Source organism: Syngnathus floridae, chromosome 19 (assembly GCF_059516105.1).
Source record: "Syngnathus floridae isolate MCC-2025c chromosome 19, RoL_Sflo_1.0, whole genome shotgun sequence".
In the NCBI taxonomy this organism is placed as follows: domain Eukaryota; kingdom Metazoa; phylum Chordata; class Actinopteri; order Syngnathiformes; family Syngnathidae; genus Syngnathus; species Syngnathus floridae.
The window spans coordinates 7298428-7317653 of record NC_142431.1 but is presented as its reverse complement, the minus strand read 5'-3'; the positions used below and the strand labels follow the sequence as shown (position 1 = coordinate 7317653).

The 19226-nt window shown below is 47.7% G+C and overlaps 1 protein-coding gene across 6 annotated transcripts in view; it reads left to right on the top strand.

Annotated features, from left to right (window-relative positions):
- The window catches only part of sash1a (SAM and SH3 domain containing 1a), a 107668-nt gene extending 88919 nt beyond the window's left edge, over positions 1-18749 (top strand). For 3 of the 6 annotated variants that reach the window (XM_088361067.1, XM_088361070.1, XM_088361069.1), the window contains exons 2-20: positions 1323-1451; positions 4715-4765; positions 4872-4921; positions 6242-6282; positions 6357-6446; positions 6511-6623; positions 7045-7143; positions 9238-9376; positions 9458-9846; positions 11509-11583; positions 11652-11795; positions 12431-12563; positions 12642-12811; positions 12883-13092; positions 13356-13506; positions 13681-13797; positions 15449-16383; positions 16516-16647; positions 16733-18749. In XM_088361067.1, coding sequence (XP_088217193.1) covers positions 1323-1451; positions 4715-4765; positions 4872-4921; positions 6242-6282; positions 6357-6446; positions 6511-6623; positions 7045-7143; positions 9238-9376; positions 9458-9846; positions 11509-11583; positions 11652-11795; positions 12431-12563; positions 12642-12811; positions 12883-13092; positions 13356-13506; positions 13681-13797; positions 15449-16383; positions 16516-16647; positions 16733-16990 — 3426 coding nt within the window. In that variant the 3' untranslated portion in view covers positions 16991-18749. Of the gene's footprint in view, positions 1-1322; positions 1452-4714; positions 4766-4871; positions 4922-6241; positions 6283-6356; positions 6447-6510; positions 6624-7044; positions 7144-9237; positions 9377-9457; positions 10381-11508; positions 11584-11651; positions 11796-12430; positions 12564-12641; positions 12812-12882; positions 13093-13355; positions 13507-13680; positions 13798-15448; positions 16384-16515; positions 16648-16732 lie in introns of all 6 variants that reach the window. The other 3 variants (XM_088361066.1, XM_088361065.1, XM_088361068.1) reach the window with 2 other exon arrangements.
- Positions 18750-19226: the final 477 nt, after the last annotated feature.

Here is a 19226-nt window from a genome sequence, read left to right as displayed (position 1 = left end):
CTGGTTGTATCCATGGCAGACAATTCCCCTTCCAAGCAGACATTAGTCGTACAACGCAAAACAAAACAAGTCAGCTGCCGGTAATTTGAACCGGCTGAGCCTGTCCAAAAGTTACGTAGCGTGTGAAAGTGATCACGCCGCTGTCGTTCTCCTGACATAACATCGGGCACCTGGCACCTTTGTCATTGTTCTTTGAGCACAGTCACAAGGCGAGTTGGGTAACAATGCCGCGGACGTCGCCGTTCGACATCACTCAACCCCCGGCGCTGTCAGGAATGTAAGTCCAAAGAATTGAGTAGAATTAGCTTGGCAGCTAGTGTTTTAGCATTGTTGTTCTGATATGTTAAAAAAAATTGACCAAGAGGCAAGAAGTGTGTTAAGGCAAGCCTTGGTGATTGCTGAAATGCTATGAGAGGAATTCCTCGGCCAATTGATTAAGCACGGAGACTTGACCTTATAGCTCAATTATTGTTTTATGACAATATCAAACGTGACGCTATCTTGACAAACCCACTTGTAGTAAAATATAATCCATGACATAAATCTGTGAAAGAACTTGACAGCCTTTCCTGTCACATTTGTATTTTCTTTAGCTGTATGGCTCCACCCTGCTTGACAAGCGCGTGACGCACGCTTCACACACGAGAAGCATTCCGACGTCTTCCTTCTCGGGTGTTGAGTCGGCCCCTCCCTTTTTTTATTCTGGGTGGAGGAGCAATTACGTCATCCACAGCAGTTTTGATTCTTTCAAACTTTCTCGCCACATGGACTTTAATTGAGAGCGGAGATTTGTTTTTTTAAGGTAAGATCAGGCGAAGTTCTATTGAGGCCACTCTCCATTTGTTTTGAACTCTCCTGCATGTTAATGCATCCCAAGAAGACCCCTCGCCTGTGTTTGCATGTGTCACTGGCAACTCTCACTTCCACTCACAGTGATCCATTCATCCACGTTCTGGCACCCACATAGCGAGTCCAGTTGAGAACATCTGAGAGGAGACTATCTGGACCTTGGCGTGGTAGCGACTCAATTCTAGTCATCCGCTAGGCACAGATTAGATCAACACCGATAAATATTTAATGAGGCGGGTTGACATTTTTACCGAGACTCGACTCGGAGAACCAAAAAAACCAACAAAGTGCAAGTCCACCAGACAAAGACAGGAACTGTGTTGTTTTGGGTTCAGTAAACGTCTAAGGAGCAAAAGACCATGCGGGGTATAACAGGACAAAGACCAGGAACAAACAAAGTTGCAAAGTTCAACCAAAATGTATTGAGAATGTTTTTGTTTGTTTGAACTTCCTTTCTTTGTGTCTCCTTCCAGGATGGCTCACTGGGCAACATAGATGACCTTGCTCAGGAATACTCGGAATACTACAACACCTGCTTCAGCGACGTCAGCGACCGCATGGAGGAGCTCCGCAAAAGACGAGTGTCCCAAGAACTTGACATGGTGAATAAACACCATCGCTAATCTCTAGATAGCGGCTGGGAGTGGAGTCGGGTTCTCCCTTTTCACACGGATGTCGGGTAGTGGGGCACCTCTTTGGTTGCCTAGTTACGGGCAAGCGTTAAAGGAATGCATTCTTGGTGGATTGATCCGAAATATTTCTTTGTAGCTCGGTTTCTTCGGCGGGTAGTAAGGAAAACAAGATTCAAGATGGCGTTCCTACTTTGTGTCAAAGCTGGGAAGCCCCGTCTTGAATTAAGTGGAAAATGATGAAGTCAGGGACAAAGTTTAAAGAAGAAAAAAAAAACTGATCTGCCAATGTTTGAGTTCGGCGATGAAATTACAAAAATGTGCTCCAGATGCCGATGGCGTGAGGCAACTTTGCACGCCGTTATTGCTCACATATGCTACACGTGCCTTCACAGAGAGAATCGGATCCTCAATCGTGTTCCTCCTTCGCTCATTTTTTTTCATTTTGTAAAAAGCGATTACGACGCAATCTGCGCCGACTAGGCCCGAAGCAGATGCGAGCTAGCTGGGGCCGAAGGGATGACGGGAATGAAGAGGAGGAGAGTTGAATTTGAGAGCCTGCAGCTGTCACAGCGCACTGCGAAGTTTGGCAGCAAAAAGCCCATCCATTTTTTTTCTCCACAAAATCTAAGACAAAAAGCGTCAAGGTTTTAACTTTTAAGCTACCTTATTAAAACAAGGAGGCAGAATGAGCTTTAATGTCATCCACCTGTTTGCCGCTGGATTGATGGTGGCAGAGAAGGTCACAATCAGCTTCGATATTGGCGAGGCATTTCCAAAGCGGCTCTCCACGGAGACCAAAAGGCCAGAGAAAGATTGTGCTCGACAACACCGAACTCTCTTTCCAGTCATTGTCCATTTTTATTTTGCCAGATTTTTCTGAGTGGATCCATCAAGCTTCTCCTGGCATATTTTTTTTGCCACTACCAAAGTGTTGTTTTCGCTCTGTTTTGGTTCCCACACGGCGTCCACTCGGCCTTTCATGGGCCTCTTGTTAATACGGCGACGACTGGTCGTGTCAAACATGTCGCTTCTCCGATTAAGAGCTGATGATGGAGGCGCTCAGAGATCGCTATCCACTTCCTGCCGGGGCCCCCCAGCTTGTTGTTTCTCTGTAGCGTCATGTTAGCTTGCTAACAAAGGGGAGTAAATCAACATCCCCTCAGGGAACGTATGGATTAGCGCTAGCATGCAACGTTTCCCAGCAGTCTGGACACAATTCATATGGCTTTGAATTTGAATTTCCGTTTTTAAAGAAGGAAATTCTGACATAGTTGAAGCCTCGGGAATGACCTTGGGAATTTTCAGCGATTGCTCTCGAGACCAAAGTGTTTTGCTTAGCCATGAGGCGAGCACCGAGTTGTTTGTCAAAGTGTGTCGGTTCATCGAAGTCAGAGAAGAAAGAAAATGCAAACACCGAGGCGCTTTGTTTATTCTTTCTGCCTTTGGGCTTTAGCATGGGAACGTAGCCCGCAGCCCTTTTGTTACGCTAAGATGTCCTTCAAATCATGTCGGCACTCCTTCGATGTTGCGATAACCCGTGGGCAGGTGTTGGATTTGTAATTCTTATTGCGTGATTTATTTGTGGCTCTACAGGTGTGACTGTGTCGTTGGAATTTCTCTGATGTTTGCCTTTGAACTGGGCTGCCGCCTTTCTGTTTTTACTATTAGCTCATGCTAGCTTGTTTACATGTTTTATGTTCTGCCTGCTTGAATCACGTCATACTGGTCCTGCAGCTTAACGTCTATTTTTTGGGGGGTCTTTTTGGGCTTTCTGCTTGGTGCCGCTTTCTCTTGCAGCGCTCGCTCGCCCGACCTGATTGGCGAGACCGCGCACGCTAGCTAGCTAGCTAGCTAGCTGGCTGGCATGCCTCCATCAAGCCACCTGGTCTTTTGGGTTTTTCCTCCGCCTACCTGCGGTCTCGCTTTGCAGTTATGTTTGGACCAACTTTTGCTACTTCACACTCACTCGGGGTATTTCTGTCCTGACTTTACTGGCTTCCAACTTGAGCGTGCTCCTCATTAAGGCCAACAAGCTCGTGCTTTGCTCCTCTCACCTGATCTTTGATTTAATGCGGTCACATGGAAGCCACTGATCTTTCTGCATTTGTTAGCATGTACGCCGGTTCACGTCGAGGTAAGTGGGGCAACATCTCGGGCTGATGCTGCCAGCCGAGTTCATGTAAAGGATAGCGTCGCTTCCCGTGGGATCGCTTTGCGTGTGAACTATCCTTCACACACTCACATCCAAATATGGTGAAAACATTGATTTTTCTCTGTCAGCAAAAGCTTCTAACAGAAATCCCAATTTTACCCCTGTGAGCTTTTGCATGAATTTTTCAACACCATCGCCCTGCGCTACTACGAAGTCGCCCCTCACGCATCTTTTTTTCTCTCTGATCACTTTCAAAGTCTCTGTGTCGGTCATGAAGTGAGAGGAGCTTTGTGTCTTCATCCTCATCAGATGCTGTGCTTTTCATGTTGGTCTGCCAAAAAATGGCAAGGAGTTTTCAAAAATAGATTTTGGAATACTTGCTGAGACTGCCATCGGCGGCGTCCTACTACTACTTTTGTCCTACTACTCTGAATCTTAGCAGCGTAAGAAGAACTTCCTGTGCCTCTGCTGGCCCCGTTTTTTATGACGAGAACCACATAACAGAAACCTGCCATCTCACTTAAGGGAACATCCCAGAATTCTCAGTCGGGACAAATTGTGAAATGGTTTTGACATGGCCTAGTTCACGTCTTTTTTCTTTGGACACAATGCCGACGGTAGTCAGTGTGACTCATTAGCCTTTTACGTCCTGACTCACTGCCAAATGGTCACAAAAGAGGAAAGCAAACAATGGAATCCACAACTGATCAGGAAACGCGAAGGCATGTTTAGGAAGGCGATATTAGCTTTGATTTCCGATGAGTGTCGTGCCGTGATTCATCTGGTAGGACTCCTTTCCTCGTTTCCTGGTCATTTAAGATGACTTAATTCCTCTTTTGTGATAAAAGGTCGGCCGCCGGCCTCCTGACATGACACATGTCGATTCCTCACTGCAGCCACATTTGAGATTAATGACATCACAGTTTTGTTTTTTTGTTTTTTCTCACGTGGGCTCCCACATGAGGGTAATATTATCAGTAAATATGCCTCTGAACAGCCACTTGACCCCTTTTCTGCTTTTGTACGTATAAACACAAAGCGCACTTACTCACTGGTTGGTTTTTTTTGCCCTCTCCTTTAGGAGAAACAAGATCCAAACAATATTTCCTTGCAGCTCCGCAACGAGATCCAGGTATGAAGATTAGATGACATACACATCCGACAGGGGGCAGCTACTACGCCGAATGAGCGTCACGCTATCTGGACACAAGTTTGAACTAACTTGTTCTTCTCTTCAGGAGTCGCTGGGCTTCAGCAGTGAAGTCTCCACGCCGGAAACAGACAGAAAGTAAGTCCACAGGAGACGGAGGACATGTAAATGCATGAAAAGACGGATATACTGACACGCACAATGCAGTGGGATGCACGAAGAGTGCAGGTTAGCAAAAAAAAAACCTAACCCTAACCTATAATATTTGTTTTTGGACCTGTACTTTGTGACCCTGGGCCACATCGTCGCTGCGCTGACAGGAAAACGGCTGGCCGCTTCCTCCCAGCCAACCAGCTCACTCCAGCAGGCTTTTCTCCTTTCCTTCCTGCCTTTGTGTCCGAAGGGTGAGGAAGGCGCAATTTCGAGGGCGATGGCAAAATGATTACAGCCCAAAGAGCACGGATCGAGGGGCTTTACAGAACCGGGTTTGGGAGTGGCTACTGTTGCGCAAAGTGTATGACATCACGCCGCAGAAACGGGTCAGGAAAGGTGCGGGCGTGCAGGCGGGCGGCTTGGGATAAGGTCTTTGCATTTATGTTTGGGGTGGAGTCACCCCTCGTTGACCCTCGCTGGAGCATGTGCGGCAGAGGAAGCGCATACCGCAGGCCGGCTCGATGTATATATGCGCTGCGCAGACAAAAGCCCGAACATGATGGCAACCAGATGCCAAATAATTCGGAACGACGTCTCCCCTTCGCTTTTGACTTGGGCTGCTGCGCCGCTCGTCTTCCTGTCAATCTGCTTTTCTTTCGCTTAGATGTCGCTTAAAGATCACATGACATTGTTTTTTTGGGGGGTTTTTGTTTTGCTTCTGCCAATTAAAGAACTGCCTGTGAAAAGGTGTCATTGAGTTAGTGCTTTAGATTGAGTTGATCTGCAAATGAGTGTAGGCATAACCTGAGAAATACTTTTTGTGGTCCTGATTTGAATGTGAAGAATCTCTTAAAATGGCTCTTAAAAGTTTCAGCCACGAATAGTGGAAAAAGGCTTTCGTGTGCTTCTCTGTTGTTATGTTTCTCTGTTAATTCTGATGATTTTGGACGCTTTCTAGATATGTCAGGACTTTTTCTATCTACTGAATGCTTTCTACGTCGTAACATGTCCTCCTCAAATGCCTCTCCGTGTCATGCTTGTGGCCACCAGAGGAAAGTGGAAACACAAACAGGCTGAGTCAGCCCTCTTTGATTTAGATTTTTTTGTATTTCCTCGCCCCTTCTTACTGTCCTCCTTTCCCCTTTCTTCCATATTTTTGCTCTCTCCTCCTTCTGAGGATGGTCACAGCAGCTTTTTATTTTTGATCCATTGCTGACCTCTAATGGTGAAAATACGCAAGTGCAGTTGCGTTGAAGCGTAAATGGTTTTAAATGCAGGTTTGCAAATATGATTGTTTATCCCCAGGATGTCCCTGCACAAATCCAGCTCTGAAGATGGATCTGGAGGTAATGGATTAAAGCCTAGCCTGCTCAACACGTTACAAATAATGTCTTATCAATTAATGATGTCCTCTTTTAAGGCAAATGGGACAACAAGAAGAAGAACAAGTCGTTCTGGCAGAATTTCCGCAAGCCCCAGCACAAGGCGGTCGTGCGACAGACTTCCAAAGGTGTGTGTGTTGCCGTTTTTTGTTCTTACGCAAGCGCTGATGTTTGACCCCTGACACCTCTCAGGCGAGGACATCGGCTACGTGGCTAGCGAGATCACCATGAGTGACGAGGAGCGAATCCAGCTGATGATGATGGTGAAAGAGAAGATGATCACCGTGGAAGAAGCGCTGGCTCGGGTAGGAAGAGCGTCCGGCTGCCTTCGCCCTTTATCCGAGACTAGTTATCCAACTAACATCTTACTAAAATGACTAACAATGATGACAAGCATGCATTGCTAACACATCCTTTTGATGCACACACAAACTTTTTAAATTTTTTTTACTTCTTGGAGTGTGGTGTGCAGAACTCGGTGTAGCATCTGGGTGAGGTGGAGGACTTTGGTTCATAGACGATTAGTCTCAGTAGCTGGACATGGTGGATTCTCATTTAGCCCCGCCCCCTTTTAATCTCGCCTTCATAGAGATGCAAAATTCAACTGCTGTGTCCCCCTCCTTTTCCTCCTTTTCCTTCCCTTCCTTCTGACACTCACCTCCTCAACCGCACGATGCCCCCGCCCTCTTCTACTCCGCTTCTCTAAACTCTTCTTCCTCCACGTAGCTGAAGGAGTATGAGCGCAACAGACAGTCCGGCAGTACTGACACTGCAGAGTGCACTGATGGAACTGCGGCCGGTCTAAACCAGTCCTCAAACTGCAACGTAAGTACATCCCCCCTCCTCTTCCTACTTCCTGTCCATTTCCCCACTTTCCTACACTCCTGCACCACTGGGCACATCCCGCCGTTCCTTCTCTCCACCATGTCATTTGACTCATTACATTTTGGTTGAGGTTGCGTGAACGTGTCTCGGTTGTGTTTTTGTCAAGGATGTATCCAGGTAGACAAAAGTTAACCTGCACACCAAGATGGGTCAGTTTGCTTCTGCACTCTTCTGAGTTTTCAGTCTGCTGACTGACTGGAACTGCCCAAAACCACAGCACAATGTGGCCTTTTAGTCATAATTGTCTCTCTTCTATGTCTTGGTTAGCTTTTCTCATTTGTAATCTAGGTCACAGCTGATTTTCATCAGCCTCACGCTGTATGGTATCATATGGGCGAAACGCGCAATTCAGTCCAGCCACACACCCGACCCACTTTTTGTGCAACAGGATGTGAATTAATTCCAAAATCCAATAAGTAATGCGTCTATTTTCTGCCGCTCTTGAAAACACTCTGCGACATTTGACCCCCCCCCTCCCCCTTTCGTGATGTCAACCGCCACTCGACTGGAATGGAGCTCATCCGCAACAGTCGTCCACGACGTAATGACACGCTGGTTAATAAAAGCGCATTTATGGCGTCTCCGCTTCTGCATCTTCCTTTTTGGCCGCACATTCCGGGATGGGCCATTAGGCATGTGGGGGCCGCGGCAGGGTCATGGGGAGCTCAAATGCGAGGATTGTTCTCCGCGCACAACACAGGCGTTTCTCTCGCAGCGCTACACGGCACATCCCAACCGCCCCTTCTTCTCAAGCTCCACGCAGCTCCGCCTCCCCCCGTGCTGTGCGCGCGCCAGCGTGCTAACAAACGCTCGGATGTGATTTTGGAACTCGTGTTTGAATGTGTGAGCGCGCCGTATCGGTTGCGCGACATGAAGCCTGGATAGTCCGAACAAACTGGTAAGGCTCTTTCAATGCTTTTTGGCTTTTGTGTTGACTTTAGAGCTGCTTTGGAGTAGTTTATGTGTGTTTTTTCTGTCTTCTTTGTGTTGCCGTGTCTTGCAATTATGGGACATTTTTTCTATGATAGATGTAGCAAGCAATTGTCTCGGTTAGGGCAATATCCTGTTTTGGTCGAGTTCTGTGTAGGCAGAGAAATGCTAAATCTTTTGTTACGGCTCTGAGGGAAATTTGACGACCTCGGGGAGAATTGCATGGTTTGCAAACAGACACGCTGGACTTTTTTTTTGTATGCGAAAGGTTAAATGGTTGGATGTGTGTGTGTGTTGAGGGAAGGACTGCTGATCGATGTGTTTTCCAACTTGTCAGAGATTAATAAGATTTTATTAGACAGTTGCTGGGAGGCATTGGAAACTTGGAACGTTACTTGGGTGATGCTGAGCCATCGAGAATTTTCGAAACATTACGTGCGCGCTTGCCAGTGCCTTCCAAGCCGCAGTTGTTTATATAATCCTCGCTGGATGTCAGCTGCCATCTTGTGGTCAAAAGTGGAGGAGGGAGGGTCGGTGGGGGGGCAATTAAGCCATTTCATGGCCCGTCGGTCTCGACCAGCACGACGAGGCGGACTTGGACAGGACAGATCTGTCTCGTTTTGCGTGCATGAGCGTGCATGATTTTTTGCAAACTGCGGAGCCAAACTTGGCGAGCTATGTCGCGGTGTTGCCATGGAGCCCACTAGAAACAAATGAAGCCATTGTGCCAGCTCTCTATGCTAGGCGGCAATTATGACAGTTTCTCGGGCAGACATCTTTGCCTTAATGGAGTGTCCTTGCACACCTGAAATGAAATGTCCTCCGAAGGCAACGCAGCCTCGCTGATTGTGTCACTAATTCATGTTTGGTCCATTCATGGTCCTCGAGTCCATTTTGTGGTGAATTAATTGTGGTCTCCACCGTGTCTGGTCTCCATTTCTCACCCCACTAAATCATCAACAATGCTCTCGTTGACAGCATAGCCTTTTTATTGCCAAATTCTTGTGCATCTGTGATTTTTATCCACTTCCATTTCTGCTGTTGTTGCATTCTTTGGCGCTGGAACGTCAAGCCGCTTCCTCTCTGTGTCTCTCTTAACGGCAGCAATCCCGCGAACAGTCCGACGACGAGCAGTTGGAGGATTCGGTGAAGTTCAAGCGGCTACACAAGCTCGTTAACTCCACCCGGCGAGTCAGGAAAAAACTCATTAAGGTGGAGGAGTGCAAGAAGCATGGATCTCAAGGTTTGTAAACTCAAACAAAAAAACAGTCTTAGAAAAAGATAAAGATGTGTAAATCTTCCACCACTTCCACTTTTCTGTCAGATTTCCTAAACGTGGAGTCAGTGGCCACCTGTGACGACAACGCCGCGTTGTACACGGGGGTCCTGAAGAAGCACTCGTTGCCCCAGGAGACCTCGCCAGGCCAGGACCATCTCTCTCTGGACGGAGACACCGACAGCCTGACCACCTCCCCGTCCTCCAGTAGCTTGGACACCTGGTCCGGACACTGTCTGGTGAAGACCTTCAACAAGTCTTCCAGTACCCACGGCCTGATCCGACCGCCCCGGAGAACCCCGGTGGGCTCGGGCGGCGGTGGCAGCGGCTCCTCTTTCTCTGAGCTGGATGGCTGCGGCCTGGACGACGAAGGGAAGTTGCCGCGCTCCACCACCGACGGCGAGATGCGGAAGGCCCTGAGCTCCATCTCCCACGGGGTAAGTAACAACGAGGCCCTGTACGCCTTTTACGGGCTGACCAAACCCCGCTCCAAAGCCCGATCCCGCCGCCTCATCCCCCTGGACGATGAGAGCCCCAAATATCACACCACCGACCGGCACCGCGGCGGCTGGACGCTCACAAAACCCGACCCCAACTACTCGTACTCCACCAAACACCTTGTGTACCAGCGTTCTCGCAACAGCAAGAACCCGGCCTCGCCTCTGTGCGTCGCCGCGCCCTCCCCCGCCCGCACCGTAGCCAAATCCAAAGCTTTTGGGCCAGGAGGGGCCTGGCCGTTCCCCTCCCGCCGGCTACGGGGCCGCAGCGCGGTCAGCGAGCTGAACATCACCTACGTGGTAGAGCGGAGCCTGTACGGTCACCTCAACTGGGCCCAGCTGGTCCGCCCGGTCACCCGCAGCCGAGCCGAGCGGCGCTGTCTCTTGGAGGAGGACTGCGAGGCGGACAGGAAATGGGCGGCCAGCATGGACCGCTGCACCAAGCGCGTGCTCTTACGCATCCAGCAGAAGTCTGTGAGTCCAGACCGTGAGGTTCAAGTCGGCCGCCTCGTGTGAGCGGGACTCGGCGTGCGTCAAAGCTGCAGAATAGCGTAGAGAAGCGAAACGTTGCAGGTCACATTGAGTAGAGATGGGTTAAGAGCCAGGTGGGGGGCTATCCTGCAGCTTCGATGCGACCTGAATCCTGTCGTGTGCCAGTCAGGTCCTCCTCATCCAAACAACTTTTTTGGACTCCACTTTTTTCTGTTGTAGCTTTTTGTTTTTGTGTTCTTTTTTCTTTTTTCAAAAGGGGGCCCGTGCCTCTCTTTAATTTTTCTGGATGGCTTTCCTTTCCTTGTAATTATCCCCGAAATCCTTTTTTTTTTTTTTTTTTTTTTTTTTTGTGCAAATCTTGGATGCATGTCCATTCCATCCAGTATTGCCATCACATTATTTTTGGACGCCGCTTCAAACGTGTTTGTTCTGCAAAAACCCTTCGCTGGGAAAGCTGCAATGTGGTCCGCAGCTGTGGATGCAAAGAAAAGCCCAAGTCACTTTTGAGGGATCTTCATGCTGGGGTTTATCCTGAGATTAAGTGGGGAGATGAATTTTGATGTGCACGTGCGTGTGTGTCCTCATAGCTTTGGGAGGATCTATAAGGAAAAAAAACAGATAAGCGATAAGACTGGATCTCCCAGTTATCCTTTCATTTCATAGTTTGCCATCAATATCAGAGTGAGAAAAACATTCCCTCATCAGAACCATCTCTGAATGTTTCTGCTAAAGCTAACAGGGTGTCTGCGTGCGCGTGTTGGCATAGCGCAGCAAGCCCCTTCCCTTCCTTCCACATGTCCAGGTCCCACCAGTAGAGGGCGCCCTAAACGTATGTTCAGTCCCTTGTTTTATGTGGCCACGTCAAGAGACTCCACATGGTGGAACCGACTTTTGGGCTTTTTGACTTTAATAAAACAACTCATTCGCTTTGAAATTTGGAGGGAAAAAGCACACAAGTGTTTCCATCACGTCCTTCGTCTGCCCCGTCTTGTATGACATCATGTCCCCCCCCCCCCCCTCATGTCATGCATGAATCACAGCGACGCGCATCCCGTCGAGGAAGCCGTTAAAAGCGTGGCTGATTGTCGTTTGGCTCTGCTCCCCCCTCAGAGAACGTGCAGCTTCGGCGGCTTTGACCTGTCCAATCGATCCCTCCACGTGCTCAACACTGGCTCCGATGCCCACGTAAGTGCTCGACCACACGGAGGCATCCAATTGGATCACATCTAGAATGATCTTTCCTGACCCGACAGAATAAAGATCAGGAGGCCATCTATAGAGAAGTGGTCAAGTCGCCCAACACTTCGCGGATCTCGCTGGGCAAGAAGGTCAAGTCGGTCAAGGAGACCATGAGGAAGCGTATGTCCAAGAAGTACAGCAGCTCCGTGCCCGAACAGGTAATGTAGTCAACCGAGGTCAAGGTTTCTTTTCAGACATTTTCAGGATGTTGTGCTGTGTTAGTTCACCGCATCATTAGCCCGCAGTGTGTGTGGGAGTATTTGTGTTGGTTACAGAATAAACAAGAGCTGGGAAACTGGGATCTGCTTGTATTGGGCGTGTGCTGCATGCTGAGCCCATTTAAGTGACGCAAGTCTCCCTCGGGCTTGTTCTCAAGGCCCAGCGCGAGTGTGCATGTGTGCGCACAGTGTTGTTTACTCTGGCTAAAATTTACTGACCACTGCCATCTGCTCCACCAATTGGCCTGCGATGTCCATACTCTGCACAGCAGCCAAAGCATCTGTCAATGGTGACAAATTGACCCACATTACTAGCCAGGCTTGCGTCATGCAGCCAGCCGTTGCTTGTAAAACAACAAAACAAAATAAGAAATGGGTTCAGAATAGTCACGTGTGTTGTTTTCCAGGCAACACTGCCCTCTACTGGATCACTGAAAATAACAACATAATCAGTTTGGCCAATTGAATTAAAATATAATTTTTCATAAATGTCTGCCATTCTAGGTAGTTTCTAAAATGTTTTTGTGCATTTTTCCCTTCCCCTCCCACGCGTCAACGTCTCTTCTGCCTTCCAGTCGAGTCCAGATGGAACAGCGGGTTCTCCGCACTGCCCGCAGCCCGACAGGGACTCACTAGAAAAGCCCAAACTCAAGGCGGGAGGTTCAGTGGAAAGTCTCCGAAGTTCACTGAGTGGGCAAAGTTCAATGAGTAAGTTGTTCATTTTCAAGATAGAGCTTCCGCATTTATCTAAGTGTGGCAATAATAATAATTGATTTTCATGTCCAGGTGGTCAAACCGTGAGCACCACCGACTCGTCAGCCAGCAACAGAGAAAGCGTTAAATCGGAGGACGGCGACGACGAGGAGCTGCCGTACCGAGGGCCGTTCTGCGGCCGCGCTCGAGTGCACACGGATTTCACGCCGAGCCCCTACGACTCGGACTCCCTTAAATTGAAGGTAAACAAAAAGGAAAAAAAATCTTCCAAGCTGTTAAATTTTGCTGACTAATAATTTTTCGGTGGCGGCAGCACGGCGACGTGATCGACATCATCAGCAAGCCACCCATGGGTACCTGGATGGGCCTGCTCAACAACAAGGTGGGCACCTTCAAGTTCATCTACGTGGACGTGCTGTGCGAGGAAGAAGAGAAGCCCAAACGGCCGCTGCGGCGCCGCCGGAAGGGTCGACCACCCAAGCCGACGTCCGTGGAGGAGCTGCTGGAACGAATTAACCTCAAGGTGGGAATGGACCTCACCCGGGCCAAATGGGAACAAAAACATTGTTCCGGATACATTGAAAGAAATGACAGACAAGCGGAGGCAAATTTATCGCAGGAAATGACAGGCTAACACATAAACATTGACACCCACACGGTTTAACCTCCATCTTCTGAAACTTCTCATCACATTTGTACAACTGCTGTGTAACGCATGAACATTGGAAAGAAATATAAATAAACCAAAAGTTTGGATTGCTCATTATGACTGCTGCATCCACACAGGAGCACATGCCCACCTTCCTGTTCAACGGCTACGAGGACCTGGACACGTTCAAGCTGCTGGAAGAGGAGGACCTGGATGAGCTGAACATCAAAGACCCCCAACACCGAGCCGTGCTGCTCACGGCCGTTGAGCTGCTGCAGGAATACGACAGTAAGGAAGCCATGCTTATCACTCGGTGCTGCTGTTTGGGTTAGTGACACCATTCAAATGGGTTCAGCTGTTTTGTTTTCAATGAGGCTTTCAAAATAGCCAATCATACTGTGCCTTTTGTGGCCTGCCACTATTTGTGCTCAAAGTGAAATCCATTTTTTTCCACGTGTCTAGGCAGCAGCGATCCAGAACGCAGCTCCCAGGAGAAATTGCTGTCGGAGGGCCGGGGTCTGATCGGAGACTCCCCACGGGACTCTGGCTGCTACGAGAGCAACGAGAACTTGGAGAACGGTAATATTGCCTCGACTGGGATTTGGTTTTGTGGTGGAATGTATGCACGCCATGTTTTCACGCTTGTGCTTTCTAACCCCATCTGTCACAATCCTTCGCAGTGCTGTCTGATAATCGAGCGGCTTTTCTTGTTTATCGGAGGCGCTTGGTCGATCCTGCCTTCTCCCGCCTTTGTCCTTCCATAGCTGGTTTTACCAAACTGTTCCAGCTCAATCATTTGATCATTTTGTTGCTTAATAACAATTGACTTGGCAAATGAGCAACCCAATCGAAATTCTCCCGGGACCCATTTTGTCCCCCAAGTCACAGTTTGAGAGCCATCCGCTCTGCAGACGGCGCCTCATGACATCCTCCTGTCATCACTCTCTCCGTCTTTATAGGCCTTGTGTGCCCTCAGTACCGAAGTCCGCATGCTACCCGGAAGGAGCCTGGCCCCAGAGCGCTAAGCCTGGTCTACCGCACAATGCTGGGAGCCCAAGGCCAAAGGGAGCGAGCCTCCCCTAAGCGCACGACGGGCGTTCTCGTCAGAACAAAGTCACTGCCAATCAAAGGATTCCAAGCTCAAACCCCGCCCGTGGAGTCCACATTGATGACAGTATACAAAGGGGATCATTTGGAATATTTCTAAGTGCAGCCGAGTGCAGTGACATCATTGTGATGTGCCCATTGGCTCTTTTGCACGAACACGTCTTGCATGATGTGCCTAACATTACTGAAATGCGCCAATTTTTATTTGTACTAAGCTTTGACAAGATTTGTGATCGTCATTTTTGAGAGTGCTCGTATGTCTTCTTCCTCCCGCGTATTTTTAACATCACTGCCACTTTCCTTTCTGATTGTTGGTTTCCAGTGTAACTACTGGCCTTAATGTGTGTGTGTGCGTGGTGGGGGTGGTTGGGAATTGGCCGCAGCCTTTGTGTGCCTCGATAGAGATAGAAGTATTGAAGAAAAAAAGAAATCCTAGCGACCCCACCCCAAAAACAATAAAGACAGCCCTGCTTGCTGTTTTGTGTTTCGTCTCCTGTTTTCCTTTTCATACCTATTTGATGAATCGACATCCGTCGAGATGACTTCATCATTTTCCACCCTTGATCGATTAACACGTCAGTTAATGTGCTGAAGTCGTCGTTTTCTATCCGCCACATTTTCGTCTTCCGCGGCGACATTTCATTGCATTCCATCTGTACAATTTCTCTCTGTCCATCCCATTAAAACTTATTCTGGCCGTTCTCACCTGTTTCACCCATCATGCTTTGTAAATCAGAGGATGATGACCTGGTAAGTTGCTTTTGCTTTTCATTCTACCATGCCAGATGCCATGATGTCACATTTGTGCAAATGAAAGAGCAACGCTCAGCTAATCTTAAAGTTTATTTTATATTGAGGAGCAGCTAATTATTCACTGAAAAAGTCGCTGTTTTGCTATTTTTCCCTTTCTGAAATTTAAGAAGTCACGAAGCCCTGTCTAATGCAAAATTAGCGTTTTGAGGCCTTGTGGAGTCTTTGTGCCAAAGATGTTGAAGTGAGGGGAGGAGCTTGTAAGAAAAAACGAAAAGTAGTACTTTGGCGCCCTCTTGAGGCAGATTGTTGCTATTCGCGTGAGATTACAGGAAAAGTCATCACGTTGCCTTCTACGGTTTTTCTTTTGCAGGCAAGAGCAAGAAGGCCTCCCGCTCGGGTCGTTCTTCCGCAGGCCAGTCTCCAGACTATCCCACTCTTCCCATGACCATCTCCAGTGAGGCCTTGCAGCAGAATGAAAAAAGCCAGCACTCCAAATTCCCCAAAAACCTGTTCAGCAAGTCCTCCCTGAAGGGCTTCAACCTGCTGGGGCGCCGCAAAGGCCACAAACGCTTGCCTATCCCGGCCAGTCGTAGCTGCGAGGACCTGGACAAACCCTCCCAGCTGGCCGGGTCCTGGAAGCGTTCCCACTCCCTGGGAGACATGCACTGGGAGCAGAGGCAGGATCACAACGAGGAGGTCCAACGCAGCAAAGAAGGGCCCAGTTTGGACGCAAGCGGGCCCGTTATGGCGCCTTCAACAGCTTGTACTGCAAGTCCGCTGGTGAGTCCGAAACCGAGAGTTGACAGACCACCCGTCCCCTCCCAGCTCCCTCTGAGACCCCCTTGTCCCATAACCCAAGCCCCGAGTCCCCCGGAGTCCAACGTAAGCAGTGAGAGGGTCATAAGGACTCATGCCAAAAAGCCACCGGTACCGCCTCCGGTTCCCGCCAAGAGGTCCAGAGAAAGAGTCGCCAACGGGGTCTGCCACTCCCCGCTCTCCTCGCCGTCTTTCGGCCCTTCCCCGACGCACTCGCTCACACGTTCCCAGCCCAGCAGCCCCGTGACACGGTGCGCGAGCAGTCCCGCCCCGCCCCTTCCCGCCAAGACTCCAAGCAGCCCTCGCAACTCCTCATCCGCCGGCGAAGAGACGGTGGCGACGCCCCCGTGGCTCTCGGACCTGGGCGGCAAGGTGGCCGTGTCAAGGAAGGCGTCCCACTCCAAGATGAGCCCCGACCTGCTCACCTTGCTGGAGCAACGGCTGGAGGCCGAGGGCATCGATCTCACAGGGGAGCCCTACTCAGACAAGGTAGCCCAATCCTTCCATAAAATCTTGACCTCATCTAAATTTCATATTTTGCTTCAAAGCAATTAATAAAAGACACCTCAGTGTTTTTATATCATTTTTTTGCATCATGTGTCGTATGTTCATTTCCCCCAGCACGGTCGCTGTGGCATCCCGCAGCCTCTGATGCAGCGCTACTCAGACGACCTGCAGCAGCCCGTCAAGGAGGTGGCCTCTACCATGGACCAGCTCAGAGTCCGGGAGCTTCGCAAACAGCACCGGATGGCCGTAAGAATGCATAGTTAAATTTTTTTTGCTTCTTAAATAACAAAGAAAATCACAATAAAGGCCTGATGGAATTTTGTGTCATCAGATCCCCTCAGGTGGTCTGACCGAGATGTGCCGGAGAGCGGCGGCGGCGGCGGGCGCCGTCAGCACCGTCTCGGACTGGCTGGTGTCCATCGGCCTGCCCATGTACGCCTCTGTTTTAACGGCAGCCGGCGTGGACTCGCTGAGCGGCGTGGCCTCGCTGACAGAGACGGACGCCTGGGAGGCAGGCGTGCGCGACCGTGCCCACGCCTGCCGCTTGGTCGGCGAGGCCCAGCTGGTCGCCGAGCGCCAGGACACATAATCCCGCCGCGCCAGCCAGTATTGGCGCTATGCACTTGCGTACTTCCAATTTGCCAAGACGCTTTTTTTCCCCAGCGTTCTTTTTTTCAAATGTTTACGGTAACTTGGAGTCAATCCTGGATGCTAAAAGGATGCCTTTAAAAAACATAATGCCTTTGCAGACGATAGCACACCACCATTTTGTTGAATGGTCACAAGTGCTTGGCTTGTGAAGTGTTTTTATTTTCTCTCTCCAGGGTCCACTACTCATCAACTTTGAGATCTTGCATACACTGAACAGTTCCAATTAATTTCATCTGGAGAGGTTCCCGTGCATTTTGGGCTCATCCTAAAGGCCAATTTTTGGAAGGCTTTTTTGAGTCGTGTTTTTTACTCCGCCAGAGTGATTCCTACGACTTAATGCTTACCACAGACCAAGAAGTGACAGGTTTGATGATACTGTATTTCTGTATTATAACCTCATTTTTGTTCATGTGTCTTCTGGTTATTAATTACCAATCAACATTCCGGACGTATCCAAGCACATTTTTTATGATATGTTTTGCCTCAGCCTCATGAGTTGGATAGTTTTGATGATAACAGTGGATGCAGGGCAAGGCCTTTTTTTCCCTTTATTTCAATTACAAAAAATTAATCTTATTTTTACTGATTAAAACCTCATTTTAAGATCTTAGTAACCATATCCAAAGAGACAGAGCTGATGTTGGGAACTGAAGCACAATTTTATGTCTAGTGGAACCTCTAAAATTGACCCACCCTCAGGTTGTGTAATTTGGAATATCAGAAAAAATATCTGTGAAATTACAATGTTTTGGTCAAGCAGTTTCCCATATTTTTTTTAAGATAATTTAAATTTTTAATTAAAACATGAATTTTGTTGTTTTTAATATTTAGGCATTAACACTTTTATTTATATTTCATTTAAAAAAAAATGTTTTCCCTCCAAATAAGGGGAAATGAATTGTCTTGAACTCTGGAGTTTCCTCTATATGTCAAATATGTTGCCAACATAATTTACAGAGTAACAAAAACAAAACAAAAGACGACTTCAGGTGGAAATCTACAAAAAATCAGGGATGAACTGAGGGCACCCATGGTGTGAAATCACATAACTTTTTTTTTTATTAATCTTTTTCCTCATGAAGAGGATCCCCCCCGCCCCCCTTTTCAAATGTGGTGCCTGAGCGAGGCGAAACAAGTGTTTAATATGAAAAATACTGACACTGTAAATGCACTTTAGAGGGTGACGTCATCTAGCTGAGACATTGGCTTTGTTTTTGCAAAAATAATTTGGTGGATCTTTCATGAACGCCAAGCGTATTAACTGAATAACAAAAGAGTAAAACTTTTCCCTAATCACTTATTTTGCACCATCTTGATTACATATATGAAATGCTACGCAGGCATTGCACATTCTATATATGTAATTAATATTTAAATAAGTTATTTCGCCCAATTTCTCTTTTCCTTTCCATATAATGTGGACTGTAATTAGCTGTCTTTTACGGATAGCGGATACCCTCGTGCGTGATGCAAGTGAGGAGCTGCGTACAATTTGTATTGTAACATATGTACGTGTACAAATGATTGTTTTATCTGCTCTTCATCTACTTAACGATTGTTCATACAGATTTGCTTGTGGATTGAAATTAAAAAAAAACATGCCCATAGCTATTTGTTTTTCACAACTATAATGGTAATAAAATGTTCTTGCCATATTCAGCCCTTCTGATATGGTTTGAAAATGATTTTTTTCTCCAGCGCTCGCCTTGGTTGTGATTTTTAAAAAAAAGTGCTACAATTATATACACTGCGTAATTACAAATGAAGAATATATTATACAATTAAAGACAAAAAGGAAGTATATGACTATTGTAAAAGTCACGATTTGACTCATGTGTATCCAGCTTGTAAAAAGACATTTTGTTGGGAACAATTTCAAACCTGCAACCTGCGAATGAGTTGGCTGTCTAAGCAAATGGAGCACACGTACTTAAGGTAAGTGGCTTTACTTTTTCCATACTTATAATGGAAATCCACAAATAATTTGATATTTATCTATTTATTTCTAGAAGAAGTTGTAAAATAGATAAAAGTAATTTTAAAAAATGCTAAAAAATTGAGTAAATTGTTGAGAAAACTGCGGAATATGTAGAACTCTAGTTGTTGTTGTGATGAGCCACCTGAGGGCGCTGTTTCCTTTTTATAGTGTGAATGATAGAAATTAGAACTTTTTG